Here is a 26,113-nt window from a genome sequence, read left to right as displayed (position 1 = left end):
ACAACAACTCAGCCCTCTCCTCTGAGGACCTGGAGGGAAATGTAAGGCAGGAGTGGGTGGCTGTCATGTCTGCATGATGACCTTTTCAAACATGATGGCTTGGGGGGGTCCAAAGAGCACCAGGCCCAGGATCAGAGACCTGGGTTCCAGCTCTGTCAACCTCAGAAGGTAGGCAGATCAAGGAGCCTCATCTTCCAGTGAGCTGCTGTGTGGGGCAGAGCCAGGAAAGCTGTGGGAAGTGCCTAGAAAGGCAGAGTGCTGTGTAGAGGTATGGCGAGATGGTGACATGAAGATCAGGCAGGCGGCAGAGGAGATCGGGGCGCCAGCACGGGCACCAGCTACTAAGTGTGTAATCACTGAGGGCTGCCCTTGAACCTGGGAACTTCAGCCCCCTCACGCCCCTTGACCTGACAAGTGGTACTAACGTCCTCCCTGAGGCTGAGTCCAGTGACACCTTGCTTTGAGGAATTCCTGCTTGTCCCACTGGTATTCTTCATCTGTCAGACAATCCAGCCTTCTCTTTCTGCTCAGGCAGAAAGGAAAACTTCCAGCCTCTTCTGAGGGCTTTTCAAGGCCACAGCCACAGCAGGTGCTGGCTCCCTTGCCTGAGAATAAGGCTTCGCGCCTGCATAAGTGTGAGACAGAATTCCCGCTGGATCAGCCTGACTTCTCAGCTTCTCTCTGCTGCAACCCAGCGCCATCCCCCCGCCTCCCTGTCCCCTCCTACGGATCAGCAGAGCTGAGCCTACCTGACCTGATTTTGCCAATAGAAATATGCTGGGTGCTCACAGCCTGGGAAACTTGGAAATGTCTCCAGAGTGATCCAGATTTAGCTGGAAGTGGCTGATGGCTGTTCCCAGCCACAGTGTGTGCCCTTTGTCTAGAGCCAACTGCTGGGGAGAAAGCATTTCCAGCCACAGTGTCATGAACCATCAGTCACAGAGAATGTATCTGGTAATTTTTTATTAATAATAGTTAAAGGATTGGCATTTGGGGCTTGATTTTCATGTCCATTGATTAGAGCAGATTCAAGATAGTCCTCATCATATCACTCTCTCTTCATTCTTTTGGATGGGACAGAAAGGGCAGCAATCACCCAGCACATCGGGAATTTGACATGATGCTCAGGAGAGTGTCAGGCACCTGTGACAGCCACCCAATGGTCCTAGGTAAGGCCTATGATTGCAGGGAGCGGCTGTTATTTCTGCTTGTGGTCCAGGGATCTGTCACTGAGCCCACCTGCCCCAGCTGCAGAATGACCACATGACCTGGTTCTGTCCAATCAGGGAACCCCATCACCACAGCCACAGTGATTGGGCTGATAGATGGTCATGTGATGAGCAGGGCCAGTCAGAATCCTTCCCTGAGATTTGAGGGTTTGACATTTGGGGAGGGGGGTGCTCTGTCTTCCTTTTGGCTCAGGAACCATTATGAGAGACACCAGGTGCTGCTGACCGCCATCTTAGCCATGGCAAAGGGACACCCTGTCTGTGGCAACAGAAAAAGCAGTCAACATGCAAGTCAAAGCCCAGACAAGGGAGAGAGGGGAGAGAAGGGAGGACCAGCCCTGGGGTTGCTGTTTGAGCCCTGGGGAAAGGCTGTGTCCTAGGGCCCACCTCCCACGTAAGACAGCCCAGGCCTGTGTGCCTCTTCAGCTAGTCTGAGATGGTTTCTGTCACTGGCATCCAAGAATCCTAGTGTTTAGGGGCAGAGCAGAGTGAAGCAGTGGAATGTCCAGGGGTCGTTGGCCAGGGAGGTGAGGGATACTTGGGGAAAGGTTCAAGTCCACCTAAAAAGGGACACCCCCAAACCCAAGGAGTAGTTCAGGGCCCAGCTGGCATCAGAACTCAAAGCAAGCAAACTTGTCCCAGGGTGGAGGCTGCAGCCCAGTGCCCACATGGTCCCTGTCTCCCTCCAGACAAGATGTGCAGCCACCACAGACTGTTGCCAGAGTGCAGAGTGACATGCAGGTCAGATTCTGACTGCTCCAGGGTCTAGGTGTGGCTGAATCCCCAGGGCCAGGCCTCAGGGCTCAGCAGGACTGAGCCAAGACTGGCAGCTGTGGCCAGGACGTGGCATGATGGCCAGCTGTGAGTACAGCCCAGCGGACATGCCCCTTGGCTGGGCTGCACGTGCAGACTGCCAGGGGTCAGGGGCAGCCAGGTCCGAGACAGGCTTTGGTGGATGGAGTGACTCAGGATACAGCTACCAGGTCTCTCTGCCACTTATTCAGCACCTACTTTGCACCAGATACGTTGCACATGTTACTCATTTAAGCCAAGGAGGTTTGCCTGACCCAATCAGACTGACGCCAAGACCTTCCACGATGCTGCCCTGAGTGGGTGTGTGAGAGGCAGGGCCCATGGGCTGCCACCCAGGACCCAGGCAATAACCAGATCACCCCTTCCCTGCTTCTCCTCCTATCCTGACTCCAGCTCTGCTAGAAGCACTGCCCATCCAGCCTCAGTGCCCACTTCTCTGACTCTGCCCCTCACCGTCCAGTCCCCAGCATCCAGGCCCCAGTCCCATCCTCATCCCCAGGGCCTGGGAATCCATTATTTTGTCACCTAGGAGAAGTCTGTTTTACTGATGAGTTCTTTTTGTCCCAAGTCACAGGAACCAACTTGAGGTGGCTTAACATTGCTAAATCCTTTTCTGTAAGGATTCTGAGGTTTCATGGAGCCCAGAAGTCCCAGGAAAGGACAGAAGGGAACATTCAGGGTCCTCTCTCAGGCCGGGGGTAACCTGATGTGTCACAGTGTCTGTGAGTTCCATGCTGCAGGCTAGCCCTACGCTTAGGAATTCCCAGCCCTCTGCTTCACTGTTGATAGGAACAGGTGCCAAGGAAGGACTGCACTGTCTCTCTGAGCTGCAGGCTCCTGTCCTGGGCTCCTCCCAAATGATGACGACTGGGGTGAGAAGGGAGCCTTCCAGGAACTACCCAAGGCCAGGTCTAGCCATGGGGGCCAGGCCGCAGGCCGTGGGCTGTGTGATAGGGACAAAGGAGTGAGGGGGCTTCACTGGTGGGGGGACCAAGGAGGAAAGCCTGCCGGGGGCATTGCAACTAGCCTCAGCAAAGCCCTGAGGGGAGAGTCTGACACAGGGGAGACTTGGGGCTGGGGCAGAGCTACATTGACGTCACCTGTGACCCCACCACACCACCAAAGGGCGGCTCTGCGGAATGTCATGGCCTTACTTGAAGCAACCCTGGGAAGGGGGAAAAAAATCCAATAAGCCAAGAAAATCACTGTATGGCAAAAATGTTACCCACAAAAGTGAAGCAAATGTCATGAGACGGCGGCCTTGGAGCAGGGACCAGGACTGGCCCAGAGAAGGTGGGAAGAAAATATCAGGAGTGAACTGTGAGCCACAAATGAAAGAAAAGATGAGACAGGCATACATGGTGACTCTGTACTCTTATGTCTTAGATTAACAGCCCCCTACCTTTTGGACAGGTTGTCCTCTTAGAGAAGAGCTATCTGACCACGTACCATGGGATATTTATGCAACCGGTCCACACACATTCATTGAACACCTACAACGAGCCAAGTCCCATTCCAGGGGACATGAAGATGGCTCAGAAAACGGGATTCCTGCCTTCAGGAAACCCTTCTAGCAAAAAGTCAGGTCATCAACACACATCGGACCTAGTGGAGGTGATCAGGGCTGGGAAGGAAGCATAGCAGAGTCGGAATGAGGAGTCCCGGGGGCTGCAGTGGAGGGGACAGCCAGGGAGACCTCCCTAAAGAGGGAATGTGGGAGCAGGAACATGAAAGAAGGAAAGTTGGGGCCAAATAAAAAATAAAGCACCTTTTATTTGAAAATTAGTTTCCTCTTTTCAGTATACAGAATTCTGTCAAATATGTTTTTTAAGCCCTTCAACGAATTGCCCGGGAGAAGAATGCCTGGGATTGACTCCTGGCTGCTGGGCTCCCACAGCTCCCCATGGTCTCTCCCTCCCACATGGCATCCAGTTTCTCAAGGAAAAGAAACTTCCTGCTAGCAGTAAATAAAAGTGCACTTTCTCCTCCCCACTGGAGAGATGGCAACAGCAGCCACCTCTCTGGACAGAAACAAACCAGGGTCACTGGGGACATAGTGTTTGGATGGGCAAATTTCCCTAGGGCATTCATTTTCCAAGAGGAAGCCCGAAATGAGGGTGAGTTTGCAGGGATTGGTAGGGGCTGCCCATCTCCCTCAGGAAGTGTAAAAATATATGCACCATGGTCCTTGTGCCTCGACTACCCCCAACCCCACCCTCCAGCAGCATCTCCCTGTGGCGGTTTGCACTGCTGGGTGGGGTGGGGGTGTTTTTTCCCCTTTGCCTGTATACAGCTGTTTTTGGCTTGGCCACTGCGCTCCACCATGCCAGAGCTCATGTGGTTATCCCGAGTGGGAAGAATTTCCCAGAATGCCTTGAGAAACCTGAGACACTGAATGGCTTTCAGGGCTTATTGATGTGGCCAGTGCAGGAAATAGCAGTACGTCAATAAATAGTTTTAGGCAGGAAACGGGGCTTAAATGGTAGCCTTAAAATTTGGGGAAAGGCACTAGGGGTTGCTGGGAGGTAGCCTGCCAGTCAGATGAGAACCTAGAGCCAAATACCAGGCTTTGAAATGGCTGCCACCAATCTGAGGCCCCTTGCTGCTTTTGGATACAAGAGGCTGAGGTTAGGGACAGAGCTAGAGGAATGGCTTGTTTCGGTTGGCAGAAAGGGCTCCTTGTTCCAGAGGAAAAGCTGGCAACCTATAACATGTGTCAAGAGGAGACACACAGGCTGGGTTTTGGTGGCCTCTGGGCGGGGCATGTTCACACCCCAGTTCCCCACCCTTCTCGTGAGAATCACTGCTGACTGGCAGATTACCAGAAGAATTCCACTGTCCTAATGCAAAAAATCAAGGAAAAGGGTCACAACCTGCCAGTTTCTTTTAAAATAGCTGTTTTTCTGATTATAAAGAGAAACATTCACAGAAAATCAGAAATTCAGAAAGTAATAAAATGTAAAGAATAAAGGTCATCCATAATTCCACTATTGAGAGACAACTCCTGTGAAACACTATTTCTCCTCTTTCTTTTTTAAAAAAAACTGTATTCATGGATGAGATTATATGGTAAATGCAATTTCAGTTTTGCTTTTTTCATTTAACATTATATAAACATTTTCCTCATGCTATTATAAACTTTTCATAAACTTTTTTTTTTTTTTTTGAGACGGAGTCTCGCTCTGTTGCCCAGGCTGGAGTGCAGTGGTGTGATCTCGGCTCACTGCAACTTCCACCTCCAGGTTCAAGTGATTCTCCTACCTCAGCCTCCTGAGTAGCTGGGATTATAGGTATGTGCCACTATGCCCAGCTAATTTTTTTGTATTTTTAGTAGAGATGGGGTTTCACCATGTTGGCCAGATTGGTCATGAGCTCCTGGCCTCAGATGATCTGCCCATCTCAGCCTCCCAAAGTGATGGGATTACAGATGTGAGCTACTGCACCTGGCCACATAAACATAATTTTTAATGGATGCATGAATCATCGTTTACTTAATCGTTCCTGTATTGTTGGGTGCTTAGGTTTTTAGATTTTTATGTGCATTAAGCTTATTTTTTCTAATATTTTAAATTATTTCCTTATGATAATTACCAGAAATGCAACTACCAGATCAAACGATAAGAACTCTTAAGACTTATTTTAAGGGTTTTCAGAAAAGTCATACCAATGCCCACATATAAGTGCCTGTCTCACTGCATCCTTACCAGCATTGACAATTACCATTCTAAGTTGTCTTAATATAGATGGGAAAAAGACGTTTTCATTCATTCAATTACTACTGATATTGAATTAAGTTGTTTTCATATATGTATTAGTAATTTACATTTTGACATAGGATTTACCTCTTAATGCCCTTTCCCCATTTGTTCATGAGAGATTTCATACTTTTATTACAAATTTGAACACACTATTTATATAATAAGACCATTGCCCTTTGTCACATTTATTGCATGTATTTTCCTGAGCATATCAATTGTCTTTTAATATTTTGATGCATTCTTCTATTGTCTTAGTGAAGAAAGCCCCTCTCCTTCCAGAAATGTGAGAAATACTCTTTCATTTTCTTCAAATTTTTGGTCCTTTTTTTTTTAACATTTGCCTCTTTATTCCATCTGGAATTTATTTTACAGCCCAATGTGAAGTAAGACTCTAAATTATTTTCCTCCTGATACTTAGACAGCTGTCCCTGCACTGTTGCTTGAGTGAATAATGCTTCCTTTGCCACTGATTTGTGGTCCTCGAGGGATCATGTGATAAACCTTTGTGGATGCCAAATTTGTTTCTAGGCTATCTGATCTAGCTCTCCATTCAGATGTCAGCTCTACAGCCTCTTAATGAATAAAGCTTTATTAAGGGTAAGTTAAGAGTAATATAACTCTTTCCAGTGTTGTTTTGTTTTTAGTTATTTCCCTTGCTATTCTTTCAAATTACTTTCGGGATTATTTTTTCAAGTCTTCATTTCCCTTTCTCCCAAAAAAGTTCACATTGGGATATGGAGTACAGATTGATATTAAACCTGTGAATTATTTCAAAGAGAATTACCATCTTCACAATGCTGTCTTCTCAATAAGGAATTGTGTATGTTTCTTCGCTTGTTGAAGACATTCTCTTAAATCTTTCAGTTTTGTTAGGCAATTTTCTTTATAGAATTCTTGCATATTTCTTAATAATGTCACTTAAGTATTTTATTGCTTTATTAAATGAGCTTTGTACATTAAAATCTCACTAGTTAATTCTGTCATAAAAGAAAGTTGTTGATTTTGTGTATTAATTTTGTATCTAAATATTCTTATTAATTAGTCACTAAACTCTCTTGTTAATGATACTCTTTATTAAAGGCTTCTCTCAGATTTTCCATATATTTAATCAAATCATTTTATCTATTCCATCCTAAGGGTCATAGGTGTTGCTGCTGTTTTTTAATCAAGCCTATTGAAGTAATATATTACATTTATAGATTTCCTGATACTAAGTCATCCATGCCTTCGTAGGATAAAAATCTACTTGGTTATAATGGATCTGTTTGTTAGTATTTCACTTGGGACTTTTATATCTATTCACATTAGCAAGATTAACTTGTAGACTTCCTTATTTGTAACTTACTATCATGAGATTTTGTTTATAGGGAACTGGTTGGAAAGCTGCTCCTTTTCTATGTTCTGAGTCAGTTTGCAAAGGAAACCAGTTACCTAATTTTTTGAAAGTTCGAATGAACTTACCTATAAAAATCATAAGTTTAGAGATTTCCTTATAAAAGTAATTCTTTCATAACTTTCATTTTAGCTTATGATTTTTTAGTTTATTCTGGCTCATTTCTTTTTTAGCAAATGTTGATTTTTTTTAAGAATCACCTATTTCATCATTTTTTCAAAATTATCAACATAGTTATAAATAGTTTTTAGTATACTTTTTATCTACCTCATATCTGTTTTCATATCTAATTTTATTTCTGTTTCTTCTTTCTTGATTTTATATGTGATTTCCTTTCTCTATTTCCTAAGTAATTAATTTGGGGGTTTTATCTGTATTATGTCCTTATATTTCCTTAGCTATTGTTGGTTTTCTAATTGTTTTAGTTAAATGTTTAGATCAACATTGTCTGGTAGAAGTATAATGTGATCTACATATGTAATTTTGAATTTAATAATATGTGTTACTTAACCCATTGTATTCAAAATTTCATAGGTAGGTAATATTTTTAAAATATGAGACATTTTACATTCTAGTTTTTATACTAAGCCTTTGAAAAGTAATATCTATTTTACACTTACAGCCCATATCAGTTGGGATAGCCACACTTCAAGTGCTCAATATATTGTCACATGTGGATAGTGGCTACCATATTGGATAACATTGGTTTAGATGATATATTTTCTTCCATTATTTAATGGCCAAAATAGTTAAGACTATAAATTGACCTTTCATTATAGTTTTGACCACATCCCACAAGTTTTTATAGTTATTTCCTAGATAATCTAATACAAGTATTGTATATTTGATTATGTCTTTATTTCATTTTTCTTTAGAAGAATACCTTTTAAGTATTCAAGCAGTTGGCTATTTTTTAATTGTTGTTAATTCATAGTCTCAGTATGTAACCTGTACAATTTCTTTTTTTTTTTAACCTGTACAATTTCTATGTTTTGAAATTTATACTGAGATCACAGCTTACTATGAGGCTTGTTTCAATTTAATCTTATTAACTATATTATTTAAGTCACCTAAGTCATTTGTTTTTTATTCATTTAATTGGCCATAGAATGTTAGTGGTTTTATTTCCTGATATAATTCTTCCTTTCTGTTTTTTTTCCTGTGTTTCTTTTTTTTTTCTTATGTTTCAATAGCTTCAGGTATATTCAAATCTATACTATAAAGTTGAAACATTTTGTGTTATCTCTTTATTATGGATTGTATTTTTATATATAAAACCTTATAATTTTATTTAATAATTGTTATCTTAAAAATACTTCCCTTTTACTACTACTTTATTTTCATTTGCTCACTCTTATTTTTACCCATCCATTTATTTTTTATATCCTGTTTTCGGTTCTGCTAGTGGTTACTAATGTTTACTTTTAGCATTTTAAAGGCATACTTTCATTTTTTTTCTCTGATTCCCAAGCTTAAGAAAGATGCAATAACCTGTGAATCCTTATGGCCTAAATTAGGAAATATTATGTGCTTCACAGACTTCTATCCCCTTCCCACCAGTATTTACCAATCTCTAGTAATTTAATCTTGAATTATTAAGTCACTACTGCAATAAAATTCTTATTTAAATTACATTTTAAAATTAAATATCTTTTCCAATATTTCTGGCTTTTCACTCCACTGTATAACCAAAATTATGACTTATTTCAACTTAACTTCATAAGTCTACCTGGTTGTAGTTGCAGTTTTCCCTTCTGTTTCTTCTATACCATGATTTCCTCAGAGTTAAATCATAAATTTTCTTGGCCATAACATGCATTCGGAAAGTTATTTTTATTTTTTATTATTTTTAATTGTAGTTTAAAAATAACATAAAATGTACTATTTCAATTATTTCTAAGTGTACAGTTCAATAGTGTATAGTCACACTCTTGTGTAACCAGTCTCCAAAACTTCTTTATCTTGCAAAACTGAAACTCTCTACCGATTAAACACCCCCCCATATCCGCCTCTCCCCAGCCCCTTGCAACCACCATTCTACTGTCGTTTCTGTGTATGGGTTTGGCTACTTTAGATACCTGCATAAGTGAAATCATGCAGTATTGTCTTTTTGTGACTGGCTTATTTCACTTTGCATAATGTGCTGAGAGTTCATTCACGTTTCAGCATATGTCAGAATTTCTTTCTGTTTTTAAGGCTGAATGATATTCCTCTGTATGTATATATCATGTATTGTTGATCCATTCATCTGTGGGTGGATGCCTGGGTTGCTCCCACCTCTTGTCAATAATGCTACATACTGACATCTTTTTGAAATCCTGATTTTAATTCCTTTGGATATGTACCCAGAAGTGGAATTGCTGGATCATATAGTAATTCTATTTTTAATTTTTTGAAGAATCACCATACTATTTTGTTTTTTGAGATGGAGTCTCACTCTGTCCCCCAGGCTGGGGTGCAGTGGCGTGATCTCAGCTCACTGCCACCTCCGCCTCCCGGGATCAAGCAATTCTCCTGCCTCAGCCTCCCAAGTAGCATGGATTACAGGCGCCCACCACCACACCTGGCTAATTTTTTATATGTTTAGTAGAGACGGGGTTTCGCCATGTTGCTCGGACTGGTCTCGAACTTCTGACCTCAAGTGATCAACTTGCCTCAGCCTCCCAAAGTGCTGGGATTATAGGTGTGAGCCACCGCGCCCAGCTGGCCATACTATTTTTCATAGCAACTGCGGCATTGAATTTTTTAAGATAAGCATGTAGGAGTGATTTGTTTTAGAACTTGCTTATGTAAGATCTTTCTCTTGCCTTCACTCATAGGCAGGTTTGTTCTTTTCCCTTCAAACTCATGAAGACATTGCCTTCATGTCTCTGAATTTTTAACCTCAAATAAAGAAGTATAAGGCCAACCAGATTTTTGTTCCTTTGTAAGAAGATTGTGTCTTTTGTTCCTTCGTAGCTGTTTTTAAATTTTTCTTTTTCTGTGAAACTAAAAAAGAAAATTCAGTGGGGGCAGCATAGTGAGACCTTGTCTCTACAAAAAAAATTAAAAGTTAGCCAGGCATAGTGTTATATGCCTGTAGTCCCAGCTACTCAGGAAGCTGAGGTGGAAGGATCACTTGAGCCTAAGAGGTCAAGGCTGCAGTGAGCCTTAATCGTGCCACTGCACTGCAGCCTGGGCAACAAAGTGAGACCCTGTCTCACAAAAAAAAAAAAAAAAAGAAGAAAAAAGAAAATTCTTCCGCTAAGTAAAACTGGGGCAGGGCAAGGGACTTCCGGAACACTGTGAACACTTTTTACCCAAAGAGTCAACTCATTTTTTTTATTATTATTTATTTTCAGTGACAAAGTTTATTTCTCTGCTCTCTTTGTTCTGTGTATTCTGGTATCCTTTTTGAAAACTTCTCTAATTCACAGATTAGATGTCCACTCTCTATCTTCTCTATCGTTTTTGTTTCTAGTCTATTTATCTTTGTATTCAGCTTTCTGGTCTATTTATCTATTCTGCTCTCTAGGTGGTTTCCAAGTTTATCTTCTGCATTACTTTTTCTGCATTATCCATTCTATCCTTTACTGCCTCCAATTCATTTTGATTTTGCTGTTGGATTTCTAGTTTCCATTGGCTCTCTCCTAATCCCAGTTCCTGTCTCACACTTCATTTCAGCCTGAGAGTTGCTTAGCTAATCACAATCCCTTCCTTCGAATGCCTATTCACATGTCATAGAATCTATTTTGTCAGTCTCCTTACATACAAGCCCACATGTTTTGCACTTTTTTCATTTTATTTATATCTGGTTGATTGTCATTAACATGTTCAGAGTTACACATTTGCATTAAGTTTTCACGATACTGCTCCTTTATTCTGCCAGGCAGGATTTTTGTGTAGATGCCGTATTGCTCTGCGCCTCCCTCAGTCCTGAAGGAGGTCATCCCTGTCTGGTCTTTTGTGTTTGCTTTGCGCATCAGCCTTGGACTAGCTCGGTGTCTGCTTAGGCAGAGTCTCCCTCTCAGACCTAAAGCTGGAGGGTGGCTTCATGAGCTCATCTCAAATCCAATTTCAAACATTTAGCAGGCATTCAATCTCCTGGTAACCTTTGCTAGCCCAAAACAGAATGCTCTCTTGATGCCATGGATGATCAGGAAGAAACTGAGTCAAGAGCTAGTTCTTTGATCAGATGCCATCTATTTTTTAAAACTTCAGTTCCTCGTACACCCTGCCTCCAAGTCTTTTCCTGCCCCAGAGGGCTTTGCCTGAGAGCACCATCCCATAAAGGACACAGCATTTCACCCAGTCTCCTCCTGCCCCTGCACTCCCCTGAATCTCCAAGGCCTGGAATAAGGGCGGTGCGGATGGGAGCTGCCTTAATACACGGGCATAGGGCTTTGCTAGTACTGACAGATCCTGTCTACCAGCCAGAGACAGATAGAGGAAGGGGCTGAAGCCTCAAGCTACCCCCTGCCTTTGGTCCTCTGGGTCCCCTGGGCAACCAGAGTTTGTTGGTGACAGCACTTTGGTTAATGATGTCACCTCCTGAGTCTGGGAGGAGTCTGCTGGGGAACTGTTATCTTCCTTCTCAGTGTTGCTGTGGGACTTTGTTCTTTGATGTGTGTCTTCATGGGTATTTTTAGGGAATATAAGGAAATGACAAGCTGGGGGTTGATAGAGGGGCACCATTTTAACACCCGACTTAGCACTTGATAAAGGCCTAGAGTTGTGGTTCGCAGCCATGGTTGCACGTTAGAATCAGCTGGGGAGCTGTCAGAAATTACCAGTGTCTCAGCCCCACCCTGACCAGTTACACAAGACTTTCCCGGGTGGAGTCCCAGCATCAGCAGCCTCAGAGTTCCTCCAGGTGACTCCAATGTACAACCAGGGCAAGTGCATTTAACCCAGAGCAGAGAAGGGGCTTAAGTTTTCATTCAAGTTCTAGTACTGTGTGGCCTTAGTCATGTCTTTTAACATCTTTGTGCCTCAGTTTTTCCCCATTTTAAAATGAGAATGGTAATGCCCACTCTTGCTCAGATCACATAAGAATATTGTGGGATAAACAAAGGTTCATGAGAATGAAACCACCAAAAGACGTATGACTTCAAGCCCAGTAGTGTAGAGCCCTTGGCAGGCCCTGGGATGGCAGGCAATGTAATTCATTCATTCACAAAGACCCTGAACAGCTGGGACCCCCTGTGAACCCTGCCTGCTCCAGGCTCTGGACTAGGGAGAAGAGATAAAGGTGTCAAAGATGCTGGGCACCCACTACTTGCGGGGTCCCTGGAGTCTCTTGTGGTCCCTTTTCACCCTGGATGAAAGACAAACAGCAGAACTCTACAATCATCCCCAGGTGGACACTTCAGTGAGAAAGGAGTGGGGAGGCAGGAGGCCTGAGGGGTCAGTACGAGGTCCATGAAGTCTGCAGGCATGGCTGGACTTACAAGGGACAGTGTGGACAAATGGCTTTGTGGAAAGTACAGACTTGGAGAGTGACTAAGCGTGGGCTCTGATGCACTACTTTCCGATTTAAAAACACCATAAGAGCTGCTCTTGCCACAAAAACAAACAAAACAAAAATGGGTAACTGTGAGATGATGGATATGTTGTTTGCTTCACTATAGTAACCTTTTTACTGCCTATATGTATCCCATTGCATCATGTTGTATACCTTAAATATACACAAAAACATTTTTTGAAAAATAAAAAACACCGTAAGGAGAAAAAATGTTTGGTCTCCAGAGCAGGCTGACGTCAGTTTGAATCCCAGCCCTGCCATTGGCTCATAGTCACGGGCAAGTTACACAACTTCTCTATCCTCAGATTCTCCATCTATAAAATGGGGCTGTAATAGGACCTGCCTTATAGGACGATCGTGATAACTATGTAAAATACCACAATTAATATACTTGGCTCAGTGTCTGGCTCACAAATAGCAGCTGCTGCTGTTACTGTTTTGCATATAAATATAGATATCAAAATAGTTATAGATACACACACAAGTGTATACTTTTTTGTAACTGATGAAACTCAGGTCATTATAAGCTATGGCCTAGGCTCATCCAAAGCTGGCACTGCAGGGCTTCTCAGCCAGCCCCTGACCTGCCACCTGAGGAGACCAAGGCCCACCCTCTAGATGGCACCTTCATCACTCGCAAGGGACAGATGTTAACCAAGTCATCTCTGAGGGCCTTCCATCTCTGGAGATGCTGAGATTCCGGTGCCAAGGATGCTTGGCTGAAGTCAGCAGTGGTGTGGGGGACTGGGCTGTGGGAATGGTCTGAGTCACATTCTACAACCTGTCTTCCTGTGTTCTATTTTGGTGGTGACACAGTCACCCAGACCAAGAATCTTGGCATCATCTTGGAGTCTCCCCTTTCCATCACCCCTTACAACCCACCACTTAGCAAGTACTATTGACCTTCACAATGTCTCTTGTGTCACTCCTGTATTGGTCAGCCATTGAGGCTGAACAAACAACCATAAAAATCTCAGTGGCACGCAGCAGTAAGCGTGCATTTAGATGATGTGTGTGCAGGTTGGTTGGGGGTCCCCTGACCTAGGCTAGACTTAGGCGAGGCCCTGTCGCATATGTTGCCCATCTTCTCCCTGGGACCATCAGGCCAGCCCAGAGAGAGTCTTCTTAGTATGACAGAAGAAACATGAAAGTCAACATAAATATTTAAGGCCTCACATCAGAATTGGCACACCATCACTCCTGCCTCATTTTATTTGCCAAAGCAAGACATATGGCCAAAACCAGAGACAAGAGGTAGGGGAAATATCTTTCTGAATATTATTTAAGCCATCCCAGATTCTTATCTTTCAGCTCTCAGAGCATTGAGGTTTTAATTTCATCCTACCTGGATGCTTGCAGTGGCCTCCTGTGTGGTCTCCACACCTTAGCTGTATTAACCTTTCCGTTGAGCACTGATATGACTGTGGTATTTCATGGCCCCATCCACAAAACCTTCCCTAGCGACTGTCCCATGGAACCCAGCTCCTTGGCTTTTTATACCTTCTTCTCTTGTATCACAGTGATGATTGAATATGTCTTATCTTAGCTCCTAGTGCAGAGCCTGTCACACAATGGGGCAATAATATTTTTAAGGAGGATGAATGAATGAATGAATGAATTAATTAATGCCTAGGCCCCTCGAGGGAGGGGCTGTAGCTGTGTAGCCCAGTGCTGGGGCACTAGCCCGCATGGCCCTCTGTTGCCATTGCTAATGATGTGTGGGTGGGCAGTGTTCTGGTCACCCCCAGCCCACCACGCAGAGGGCATGACTTCGGGGTTAGCAAAGGGAGATGGTTTAGCCACAGGGAGTTAAGTGGAAAAGTGCTGAGTCTGAGGAGGGTGTCACCTCACGTTCTACCTCATCCTCCCACATCAGCATTGCTGTCAGTGAAGTAGGGTGACCAGCAGGTCTGGGCAATGCCTAGAGGTAAGGAAGCTGTGTCCCCAACCTGGGGACACCTGAAGAAGAGGTGTTATGGCCACAGGTCAGGGTGGTCCTAGACATAGAGAGTGCAATCACGCACCCCCATCCTCATTTAAGACATGGGGTTTGCCTGCTGCCCAGGAACAGCCCCAAGACAACAGATGCTCTGCACAGCAGGGTGGCACCCAGGCCCCTCCCCAGCCCCGGGAGGCTGACACGGTCTCTCATGCCTCCACAGAAGGACTTCACGGTGCGCGAGGAGCTGCAGCAGCAGGACGTGGAGCGCTGGCTGGGCTTCATCACCTTCCTGTGTGAGGTCTTCGGCACCATGCGCAGCAGCACGGGCGAGCCCTTCCGCGTGCTCGTGTGCCCCATCTACACCTGCCTCAGGGAGGTAAGAGACCTGCCGCCTGTGCCCCCTGCACAGCCAGACAGCGCCAGGGCTGGAATGCATCTCAGATAACCAGGACAAAGCTGTGAGGGTAGGCTCACTTAGAAAGGGACCCATCCAGGCCAGCCACGGTGGCTCACACCTGTAATCCCAGCACTTTGGGAGGCCGAGGCAGGTGGATCACCTGAGGTCAGGAGATCAAGACCATTCTGGCTAACACGATGAAACCCCATCTCTACTAAAAATACAAAAATTAGCCGGGCGTGGTGGTGGGTGCCTATACTCCCAGCTACTCGGGAGGCTGAGGCAGGAGAATTGCTTGAATCTGGGAGGCGGAGGCTGCAGTGAGCCGAGATCACGCCACTACACTCCAGCCTGGGCGACAGAGCGAGACTCAGTCTCCAAAAAAAAAAAAAAAAAGAAAGCGGCCCATCCTTCAGCAAAGAGATGTGCAACAGCAGGCGCTTCTGCTCCCCAAAGCCAGGTCTTTCTTTGTTGGGTTTATATAAAGGGAACCAGCACCCCCTTCCCCGGTGGGGTGTTGTGATCTGAGGCTTCAGTCATTCCCAATCCGGAGCACTGGCTGCAGAGGGGAGGCCTATGGTAAGTGTTGTCTCAATGAGCGGTCTTGGAATTGGATTGGATGGGTTTGCCACTGGATTATTTATTCTATGAAAACATATTTTCTTCTAAATTTCATCTGAAAAAGAAAGAAACAAGAATGACCAAGGAACTTTTGAGAAGCAGGAATTCAGCAGCTTGTGCTGCCAGATATTGTAACTCACTTTCTACACCCCTCTGGCTGCTGTCAGGGGAGAGAATTGAAAGGTGGCAAAAGTGGAAGCTGGAAGCTGAGTGGGGCTGCTTAGGCTGCCCAGCAAGAGGTTGGTGGCTTGGAAGACAGCCTCGGAGTGAGGGTGAAGAACACGTTTAGGCTCTAGTTGTATTTCTGAGTTAGAGCCAGCAGGACTCGGTAATGTGAGATGGAGGGAAGGGAGGAGAGGACATGGGCTCCCCGTTTACCAGCTTGGTGGTCCCATTTTCTGAGATGCAGGATACTGGATGAGAAATAGAATGGGGATGAAAAGCAAGAGTCAGTTATGTTTGAGTCGCCTGTTAGCTGTCCCTAGGGAACTGCCCGGAGGTTGGCCGGGTGGAAGGCTCTAGAGATCCTGAAGAGGTCACGCATGGACGTAGGGGATGGAGGGTTCTGTGAAGTATCGATATGCACCTGGTGCTCAAAGCTGGGGACCGGATGGAACCACGCAGGAAGAGAGTATAGATGGAGAGGGAGAGGAAAGGGGTGTGTAAGAAACCTCACAGCAGCCCTTTACTGGGACCTGGACACCTCCCCCGTGTTGTACCCTCCCACCACCGGCAGGCCTCTGCAGGGGCTACCAGGGCACAAGGAGGAACAGCCTCCTGAGAATCAAAGGACCAGGACAGAAAAGTGTCCTGGGTTTGGCAACAAGCGGGTCACGGGCCCTGGGTGTCAGTGGAGGTGAGGACAGGAGTGTGGACAAGTCTTTTGAGAAGTTTTTCTGTGAATGGCAGCAGGGAAGGGGAGCTGTGGGGTCAAGGGGCATCTTTGTGTTTTTGAAAGAAAGACAATAATAGAGCAATTTAAAAGAAGGGAGGGAGTGTATTTATAAGTGTTTTTGAAGCATCCGTTTATAGAACAATAGCATGCTCATTCCAGACTAGCACAGAGCACACAGTTCTCTCTCGGGTGTTTTGTAAACCCTTGAGCCTCTGCCACTCCATGTACCCAAACCACATTTCTTAACAAATGCACTTGAAATCAGATTTGTTTCGCAGATTCAGACAATGGCCTCTCCTGACTTTATTTCACTCTCAAAGTGCCTTGAGCTCAGAATGCAGCTCCGCGAGGGCTGGCAGCTCTGCTTTTTGCACCCTTTGGAATGACTTGAAGGCAGCCTCATGGAGGCTAGGAGCGGGCCTGCATGGTCTCTTGGGTCTTCCCATCCTTGCCTGCATCGCCCTGTGCCCTGGACAACCCACCTTGAGACAGGGAGCAGCACTGTTCTAGGGCGGTGACCTGAATTGCCCCAACACGTTCCCTCTGCGTGATCTGGACACCTCCTGGTGCTGTCGTCACCTGCTCCTCTGAGAGGGAGGCAAGGCTGTAGCCGAGCGCTGGCCCTGGCTGCTGGGACACTTTTAACACCGCCTGAGGTAGTGCAAACGTTCCGGTGTGAGATCCGGAGGTGCCAGGAGATGTGTGCAGACAAGAACAAAGAGCCACACCTAACGCACACTTGTTGGATGCATTCAACTTTTCGGGCCAGTTTGACAGACACAAACCCATCCAATGCTCATGGTAAACTTGAAGAATAAATAATTCACCTATGGCCTTCTCCAATTTGTAAAAGAAGAGGGCAGAGCCCCATGTAGCAAGCTAGCTAGGGCCGGGCTGCAGCAGGGTTCAGATCCTGGCTCTGTTGTTCGTCAACTGCACCACGTTGGGGAGTATTTATCTGCCCTGAGCTTTGGCTTCCTCATCTGCAAATGGTGCTCATGCTGCTTTCTCTGCAAGGTGCAGGGAGGGTGGCGAGGCATGGAGAGACAGCTAAGTGCACTAGGGACAATGAGGCTGGAGGATGGAAGGAAGTGCCCGGGGCATGGCAGCTGGCAGAGAGCTAGTTGTCATCTAGGCTGATGGGGCCTAGGGGCTGAGCACATGCCTAATCTTAAAGGTCTACTTGGGCTGAGTGTCCTGCCCAGGGACACACAGCTGGTCCATGCCAGAGCTGGTCTGGAGCTCCTGAACTCCAGGTAGGGCTCTTTCCAGGAGAAATCTTGGCTTCCCTAAAACTGGGCTGTAAGAAAAGATGGGGACTTAAAGGGGTGCCCTATGGATCTTATCAATCCTTGTGAACAGCCTGTTGCCTTTTGCAGCTCTGTAGGGACCCCTGAATTCTTCAAGTCATTAGCTGCCTCATAACCAGGCTTGACCTACATCCCTAAAGCAGGTTGAGCCGGCTTATGGAAGTTTCCAGAGCCAAAGGCACTGCTGCAGCCCCCTCCATGCTGGAAAAGCTTAGGCTTTCCCCCTGGGGCCATGTAGATGTCTGACCCCAAATCCACAGCGCCCACTTTGCCCTGAGATCCCCCCAACTCCCAGAACCACCCCCAGGCCCACATTTCCAGCTGCCCACTACACCTGTCCCAGGTCATACCTCAGGCCCCTCCAACAGGATTTGGCCAGAACTGCACCCCAAGACCCCCTGCTCAGTGCAGCTCTCATGCAGGCCCCCACCCGTGCTGCCTGCCTCCCTGCAGCCAGGCAGCAGCCCCAGAACCCACGCCATGGCCTTTACTCAGTCCAGTCACTCACTCCATCCCCTGCGTCTGCACCCCCAGGGCTCTCCTGCAGTGCTTTCCTTGCTGTTTCTGAGTAAAACACAAACCCACAGGCCATCTCTGAATGAAGGGTCTTGCTGAGGGTGGGGACAAACCTAAGGGAGAGATGCAAAGTCCTCACCATCCAGCCCATCTGGGGGTCCTTGTGCTCACAGAGGCCCCCTTCATTCTGAGGTCCAAGCTCACTCAGTCCCCACGCTCCTTTAGATCAAGCATGTGCTTAGTCCCCAGGCGCCTCAGCCTGGAGGACACCCAGCTCTCTGGGAGTCCCTGGGGACATCCTTTCACACCCTGACCTCATCAAATTAACCATTCTTTAAGTTACTCAAGCTTGAAACTTTGGAGTCATCTCTGCCTCTCTGTCTTCCTGTCCCTGACACTTCTTCCCAGGCCCAGCTTAAAGTCACCTTTTCTGTGTAGCGCCCCCGTCACCACACCAACAGCTTCCTCCTGAGGGACCTGGAAGTGCCTTCCATCCTTACTGCTCCATCCTTACCCCAGCCTCTTCATGTTGCCTCTTAGTAGTGTTCAGTGACGGTAACAGCACATCTCACTGCATGGACGCCTCCATCTAAATCGAGTGCCTTGTGTGTTCTTTTCTCTTTTAACTCAGACAGCACTCTGAAGATTATCATCCCCATTTTTCAGAGGAGAGCAGAGAGGTCAGGCAACTTGCTCAGGGCCACACAGCCACCAAGTGGTAGAATTAATCCTGGAATCCAGGTCTGACCACCCCATTTCACTGCCTTGCAGGCAGAGCAGGGGCTACTCTGTTTGTTTTCTTGATGCATAACTCAGCACCTATATGGTAGGATCCCAGTAGATCTTGGTGGAATTGATTCCATTTTTTGCCCCAACTAACATGCCAATCAGAGATCCTTCTTCCAGAGATGAAGAAGAAGAATTTTCAATGTGTGCTTTTCTTGTTTAAGAACAAATAGTTTCTGCCAAGGTGGTTTTCAAAGTGATTGAAGAAGATTATTGGTCATCTGTAGCTGCAGGAGTCTCCTTGCTCTGCTATTTACAACTCATATTTGCTTAGCAAGCTCTTTTTTATTGTTTAAATATTTTTAAATTTCTATTTTTAGTTTTACTGTGGTAAGGATACTGAACATGGATCTACCCTTTTCACAGGTTTCTAAGGGTACAATATGGTATTGTATCCATAGCCATAATGTTGTGCAGATCTCTAGAACATATGCATCTTGCATAACTGAAACTTTCACCCATTGATTGGTGACTCCCTAACTGCACCTCCCCCTAGCCTCTGGCAACCACTATTCATTGCTTCTTTGAATTTGACTATTTTAGATACCTCATGTAAATGGAATTATGCAGTATTTGTTCTTCTGTGACTGGCTTATTTCATTTAGTAATGTCATCAGAGCTCATCTATGTTGTTGTGTATTGCAGTTTCCTTCTTTGTAAAGGCTGAATAGTATTCCATTGTATGTATATACCACTTTAAAATTTTTTTCTTCATGGTTAATATTTGTACATATTTATAGGGTACATGTGATATTTTATTACATGCATAGAATGTGTAATGATCAATCAGGTCAGGGAATTTAGGATATCCATCACCTCGAGTATTTATCATTTCTATGTCTTAGGGACATTTCAAGTCCTCTCTTCTAGCTATTTTGAAATATACAATGCATTGTTGTTAACCATAGTCACCCTACTCTGCTATCAAACATTAGATCTGATTCCATCTAACTGTATGTTTGTACCCATTAACCAACTGCTCTTCATCTCCCCACCCCCACCCCCAACACACACACACACACATTGTTTTATCCATTTATCTGCTGATGGACATTTGGGTTGTTTCCATGTCTTGGCTTATTGTGAGTAGAGCTGCAATGAACATCAGAGTGCTAATATCTCTTCAAAATCCTGATTTCAGCTCTTTTGGATAAATACTCAGAAGCGGGATTGCTGGATCATATGGCAGCTCTATTTTTAAGTTTTTGAGGAACCTCCATGTTGTTTTCCACAGCAGATGCACCATTTTGCATTTCTACCAACAATGTACAAGGGTTCTAATTTCTCTGCATCCTTACCAGTTTGTCTTTTGTTTTTTTGCTCACAGCCATTCTAACAAGTATGAGATGATATCTCATTGTGGCTTTAATTAATTTGCATTTCCCTGATGATTAATGACATTGAGCATCTTTTCATATACCTGCTGGCCATTTTCTATGTCTTCTTTGGAGAAAGGTCTATTCCAATTCTTAGCCTAGTTTTAAATTGAGTTATTGGGTTTTTTGCCATTGAGTTTCAGGAGTTCCTTATATATTTTGGACATTAACTCTTTATCAGATGTGTGGTTTGCAAATATTTTCTCCTGTTCCATTCTTTGTCTCTCTCTCTGCTGATTATTTCCTTTGCTGTGCAGAAGCTTTTTAGTTTGATGCAATCAAACTTGTCTATTTTTGCTTTTGTTGCCTGTGCTTTTGGAGTCATATCCAAAAAAAAAAAAAAAGTGTCCAGACCAACATCAAGATGCTTTTTCTTTATGTTTTCTTCTAGTAGTTTTACAGTTTCAGGTCTTATATTTAAGTCTTCAATCCATTTTGAGTTGATTTTTGTATATGGTATGAAATAAGAGTATAATTTCTTCTTCGTGTGGATATCCAGTCTTCCCAACACCGTTTATTGAAGAGACTGTCTTTTCCCCATTGTGTGTTCTTGGCACCTTTGTTGAAGAGCAGTTGACTGTAAATGTGTGGATTTATTTTTCGACTCTCTATTTTGTTTCATTGGTCTATATGCCTGTTTTCATACCAGTACCATACTGTTTTGATTGCTGTAGCTTTGGGATACGTTTTGAAATTAGGAAGTGTGATTGCCTCAAGCTTCGTTCTTCTTCACTCAAGATTGCTTTGGCTATTTGGGCTCTTTTATATTTCCAAGTGAATCTCAGAATTGTTTTCTATATTTCTGTTTTTAAAATGCCCCTGGGATTTTGATAGGGATTGCATTGAATCTGCAGATGGCTTTGAATAGTGTGAACATTTTCACAATATTAAATCTTCCAATCAAAGATCAGGAACAACATGAGGATCCCCAGTCTTACCACTTCTATTCAACATAGTACTGGAAATCCTAGCCAGACCAATTAGACAAGAAAAGGAAATAAAAAGCATCCAAATCTGAAAGGATGACATAAAATTGTCTCTGTTTGTAGATGACATGATCTTGTATATAGAAAATCCTAAAGACTCCACACACACACACACACACACACACACACACACACAAAACTGTTAGAACTAATAAGTGAATTCAGTAAATTTGCAAAAAACATAATCAACATACAAAAATCCTTTCTATTTCTGTACACTATCTGAAGAGGAAATTAGGAAAACAATCTTACAATTGCATCCAAAAGAAATACTTAGGAATAGACTCAACCAAAGAAGTAAAAAACTTGTACACTGAAAACCATATTATTTTAAGACATGAAAAAAGACACAAACAAATGGAAAAACATCCCATGAGCATTTTATAATAGCATTCTAAGGACGTCTTTCTCCTGCCCAGGTCCTCAACCTAACTGTGACTATGAGGGCTGCACACACAGGAGGGGTGCAATTATTGTTTATGGCCTGAGCAAAGGGTGTCATCTCCTCGTCAGCTGGTATCTCTGAGCCAACCTGCCAGGTTGTGGGTCTGGCTTGTCTAGAGCCTTCATTCCCTGACCCTACAATGCTCTCCACCTCCTCCTCCTCTCCATGCCTCTGTGATCCCGTGGTGTTGTTGTGAGGTTCTTGTAGGTTATCACTGAATGCCTCTCTCTGAGCCCCTTACTTAAAGTCCTTTGTTGAAAATTTTTCTGGCAGGGGAATTTTCTTTTCTCTCCTTTTTTTTTTGTTTTGTTTTGTTTTTTGTTTTTTTCTGAGACAGAGTTTCACTCTTGTCGCCCAGGCTGGAGTGCAGTGGTGCAATCTCTGCCCACTGCAACCTTCACCTCCCGGGTTCAAGCGATTCTTCTGCCTCAGCCTCTCAGGGAGCTGGGATTACAGACGTCTGCCACCATGCCCAGCTAATTTTTTGTATTTTTGGTAGAGATGGGGTTTCGCCATGTTGGCCAGGCTGGTCTCGAACTCCTGACCTCAGGTGATCCGGCCACCTCAGCCTCCCAAAGTGCAGAGATTACAGGCATGAGCCACTGCACCCGGCCAAGCAGAGGAATTTTCAACAAAGTTCCATGTGCCTGTTTTCCTCCACTTCCTCTCATCCTCTCTCTCCCCTGAACATCCCACCTTTCTTCTCTCCATCCAATCCCCCCAGCTCATCCCTACCCATAATTCCAACCCTCCTGTCTCTTTGGAGTCCAGCAGCCATAGCCAGAGGTCAGGGGTGGAGTAAAGGAGGAAGGCAGGGTGCTTTCTGCCGGGAATCTCCCATCTCCCTGTACCCACCTCCTGACCCCCACCAACCTCTCCCTCTGGTTGCCCCCTGGTTCTCCTCCCCTCCAGGCCCCAGAAATCCCATCTGCCCCTCCAGGCCCCAGAAATCCCATCTGCCCCTCCCTGCCCTTTCCAAAGGAAGGGCAGGGAGAGGGCAGATGCCTCTGAGGGGTGTCTCTGAGGGGCACCCCCAAGGGACACAACTGGCTGGGCTCCTAGAGGAGGTGGGCAGGCACAGGCCAGGGAGGAGAACACAGAGGCCAGCAAGTCAGGCTTCTCAGGAAATGAAATTGCTCTGTGCAACAATGAGAGAGCCACTTTTTAAACTTTTTGCGTGAGTGTGCATTCAATTGCTCACATTGTTTTGGCTCCAGGGGAAATCTGACCTCGGAAAAGGCTGAGATGAAGCGGGTGTGGGTGGAGAGCCTCTGCTATTTCACAGAGTCAAGCAACACATTCTTCAGAGGCACCTTTCCAGGCGGACCATTCCCCCTTTCCCAAGAGCAGGGCATTCGGCTGCCCAGCAGAGGCCAGGGCAGGACCCACTTTGGCCAGAAGGTGATCAAGATAGTCTCTTCCCCAGGGGTAACAATGAACCCTGATGGGGAGCAGAGATTTGCTGGCTGGATCCATGAGGAATTACCTTCAACCCTGCACCTTGAGAAGCTTTTACTGCATTACAAACTCTCAGACCCCTTCTTCAACCAATTAAACCAAACTTCCTGAAAATGGGGTTTGCTGGGCAGGGATATGTAAGCTTTCCAAATGATTCTAATGTCCGGCCAAGGTTAAGGCCATAGTCTCAGCATCCTAGGTGCATTCAGTGAGCATCCACTGACCAGCCAAAAACCCTTGGGTGAGGGGCACAGCCTTAGGAGCCAGAGAGACCTGAGTTTGAATCCCAGCTGTGCCGCTTACTAGCTGTGGGACTTTAACCTCATTCTTCCATCTTTTGAAACCTCAATTTTCTTACTGTAGCATAGGAATGAGAATAATACTCACCCTGTGGCTTTGTTTTCAGGCTTAAAATAAGTGAGGTGTTTCTGTAAAGCAAGTGGCATATGACAGCCTTGCAGGGAACTGTCAGTTTGTGTGTTGCTGTTGAATACAAACCGTGTTCCAGGCATGGCTCAAGAGAAAAATCGCAACACAGTCAGCTCCAGAAAGTGAGGTCCATTCTCCCAACTGGGCATCCAAGGCCTCCATAAGCAAACACAACCCCTCTCTCCAGCCAAACTGCTCCACTTGTATTTCCATAGGTGGCCTTGCATTCCTCCCACCATGAGAACAATCTTTCTCCTCTTCTTGCCTGGCTCTTGCCCACCTTCAGGGCCGGGCTCCCTTCCCACCTCCTCCCCACCCTGCCTGGATTCGGTCCTCTTACAACATCCTATAGAACTAATGTCCACACGGGGCTGTCAACGTCTGTCTCCAGATATGCTCTTTGCCAGGTGGCTGTATTAATGCCTTGTGACCCTTTCTTGGTTGCTTTTAAATCATTTCAGTCTTTCGTTGCTACCTGGGGACAGGCTATGTCTCATCTGTCATGGAACCCCGGCTGCATGTTGCCCTGGAGTCTGTGCTCATTCAACAAGCAATGATTTAGTTTGAGACAATGCTTCTTATTGAACTGCGAAGTTTCCTTCCTAGTAGTACCAGAAGGAGGGATATAAGTTGCGATCCTTCAGCAAAGAGCTTGCAATCCTCCTGAAATTAAGCAGCCATGAACACTTATGATGGATTGTGAGCTGGATGAATGTGGGGAAATGGAATGGGGAAGGGGGTGGGGAGCTGCCGGGGACAAAGGGCAGGGGAGCTGGGGCTTAAGGGAAAGTGGATTGTGGACAGGCATAGGGGAAATGGGGAAAGCCTCCAGGAAGGAGCCTTTGAGCCAAGGCATGGGGGCCAGAATAAGCACGGCCCATCTGGGTGGTAAAGAGAGGGCCCAATGAGCGAGCCATGGCCAGCTCCAGCTCTCACCAGAGGTGTTCTAGTGAATGCAGGATGACTCCAAGAACCTCTGAAAGGTTTTAAGCCACAAAGCAACACCATAGAAGGAACAAAGGAGCATTTCTTTATTCATTCAACAAACAATGAGAAAAATGCTACTTCCTTATTAAACTGGAAAGTCTCCTGGACACATTGCTTGCTAGAAATGTGCTGAGATAACAAAGTCAACTAAATCTGGAGCAGTCTCTAGCCAGAGTAGCCCACGGGTAACTCAGTGCCCAGAGGAGTGCAGTGCTCCAAATAAAGCGTGGGCAGGAGAGGGAAGGTGGGAGCCCAGATAGAGGAGGAGGCGAGGAGGCCGGAGAGACACCTCAAGGGGCATCCTGGCAGAGAGCAACTCCCCAGCTCCTGATTGCCTTTAAATTTGTTCTGACTGTAACGGTCAAACAAAAAGACTTAGCAGGAAGTGAAGGGCTAGAATGCAGCTTGAAAAATCAGGAGAACCTTTCTCCATGAACAGTTTATTCCAGCCCTAATCTTAGGCACAGACCCCGCCTGGAATGTTCCTCTGAGAATGTAGCCTTCCTAGGGCAGGTACCCAACCCCTGGGCACTGGCTTAGCATCGGAGTCCCTGCAGGGCCAGCAGCTGCTGCTATGAATACCCCAGCTTAAGCGACCATTCCTGTAACCTCCGCCGAAATAACTTCCCACCCGCTTTGTCCCCTCCAGAGCTTTCGTTCCCCTCTTCTGCTCAGCACACACAGTGAAGTTAATTCAGCGGGGTGACGCCGACCTACCCAGACCCCCATGCCCCAAACATACACACATAAACACACAGAAGCAGCCCCATCTGAAGCTACCTGGATCCTTGACCTCCTCAAGATAGAACTGGAGTCTCCCACCCACCCCACCTCCACTCCCGACCCTCTCCCCAGCCCCCACCCTTTGACTGTTCTGCTTCCTTAGCCAGACTCTGCAAACTGAAATGTGAAATTTGAAGCCAGTGTTCCCCTTAGCAACCATGGTAACACAGGATCTGATAGAGAGCCTAGAGTTATAAAAATACCAGCTTCCACCAGACACTGGTTTCCAAAGGGAAACCAGTCTCCAAGCCAGAACCGTTTTTAAACAGTCTTAAAACTCAAGAGATTTCTAAACCGATCTCAGCGTGGCTCAGGAGGACATCTCTTTAATCCTGTTTTGGAAGGTGGTGTGGGTGCAAGCTTTGAGTATTTTCTCTAAAATACAGAGATTCAGAATGCATGTGCTCATGGGAGAATTAACTAGCCTTATGAAGGGTATATAGCTGTGAGCAGTTTTTCCTAATAAACATCAACTATTTGGCATTT

At 45.5% G+C, this 26,113-nt stretch overlaps 1 protein-coding gene across 9 annotated transcripts in view; it reads left to right on the top strand.

Moving 5' to 3' along the window:
• Window positions 1-26,113, top strand: part of CTIF (cap binding complex dependent translation initiation factor) — a 330,607-nt gene that overhangs the window by 268,331 nt on the left and 36,163 nt on the right. For all 9 annotated transcript variants that reach the window (XM_003267572.4, XM_003267571.4, XM_030810474.1 and 6 more), the window contains one exon: window positions 14,859-15,014. In XM_003267572.4, coding sequence (XP_003267620.1) covers window positions 14,859-15,014 — 156 coding nt within the window. The remainder of the gene's footprint in view (window positions 1-14,858; window positions 15,015-26,113) is intronic.

Source organism: Nomascus leucogenys, chromosome 4 (assembly GCF_006542625.1).
Source record: "Nomascus leucogenys isolate Asia chromosome 4, Asia_NLE_v1, whole genome shotgun sequence".
Classification (NCBI taxonomy): domain Eukaryota; kingdom Metazoa; phylum Chordata; class Mammalia; order Primates; family Hylobatidae; genus Nomascus; species Nomascus leucogenys.
Note: the sequence above shows the minus strand (reverse complement) of the source record. Positions and strands in the feature narration are given on the sequence as shown.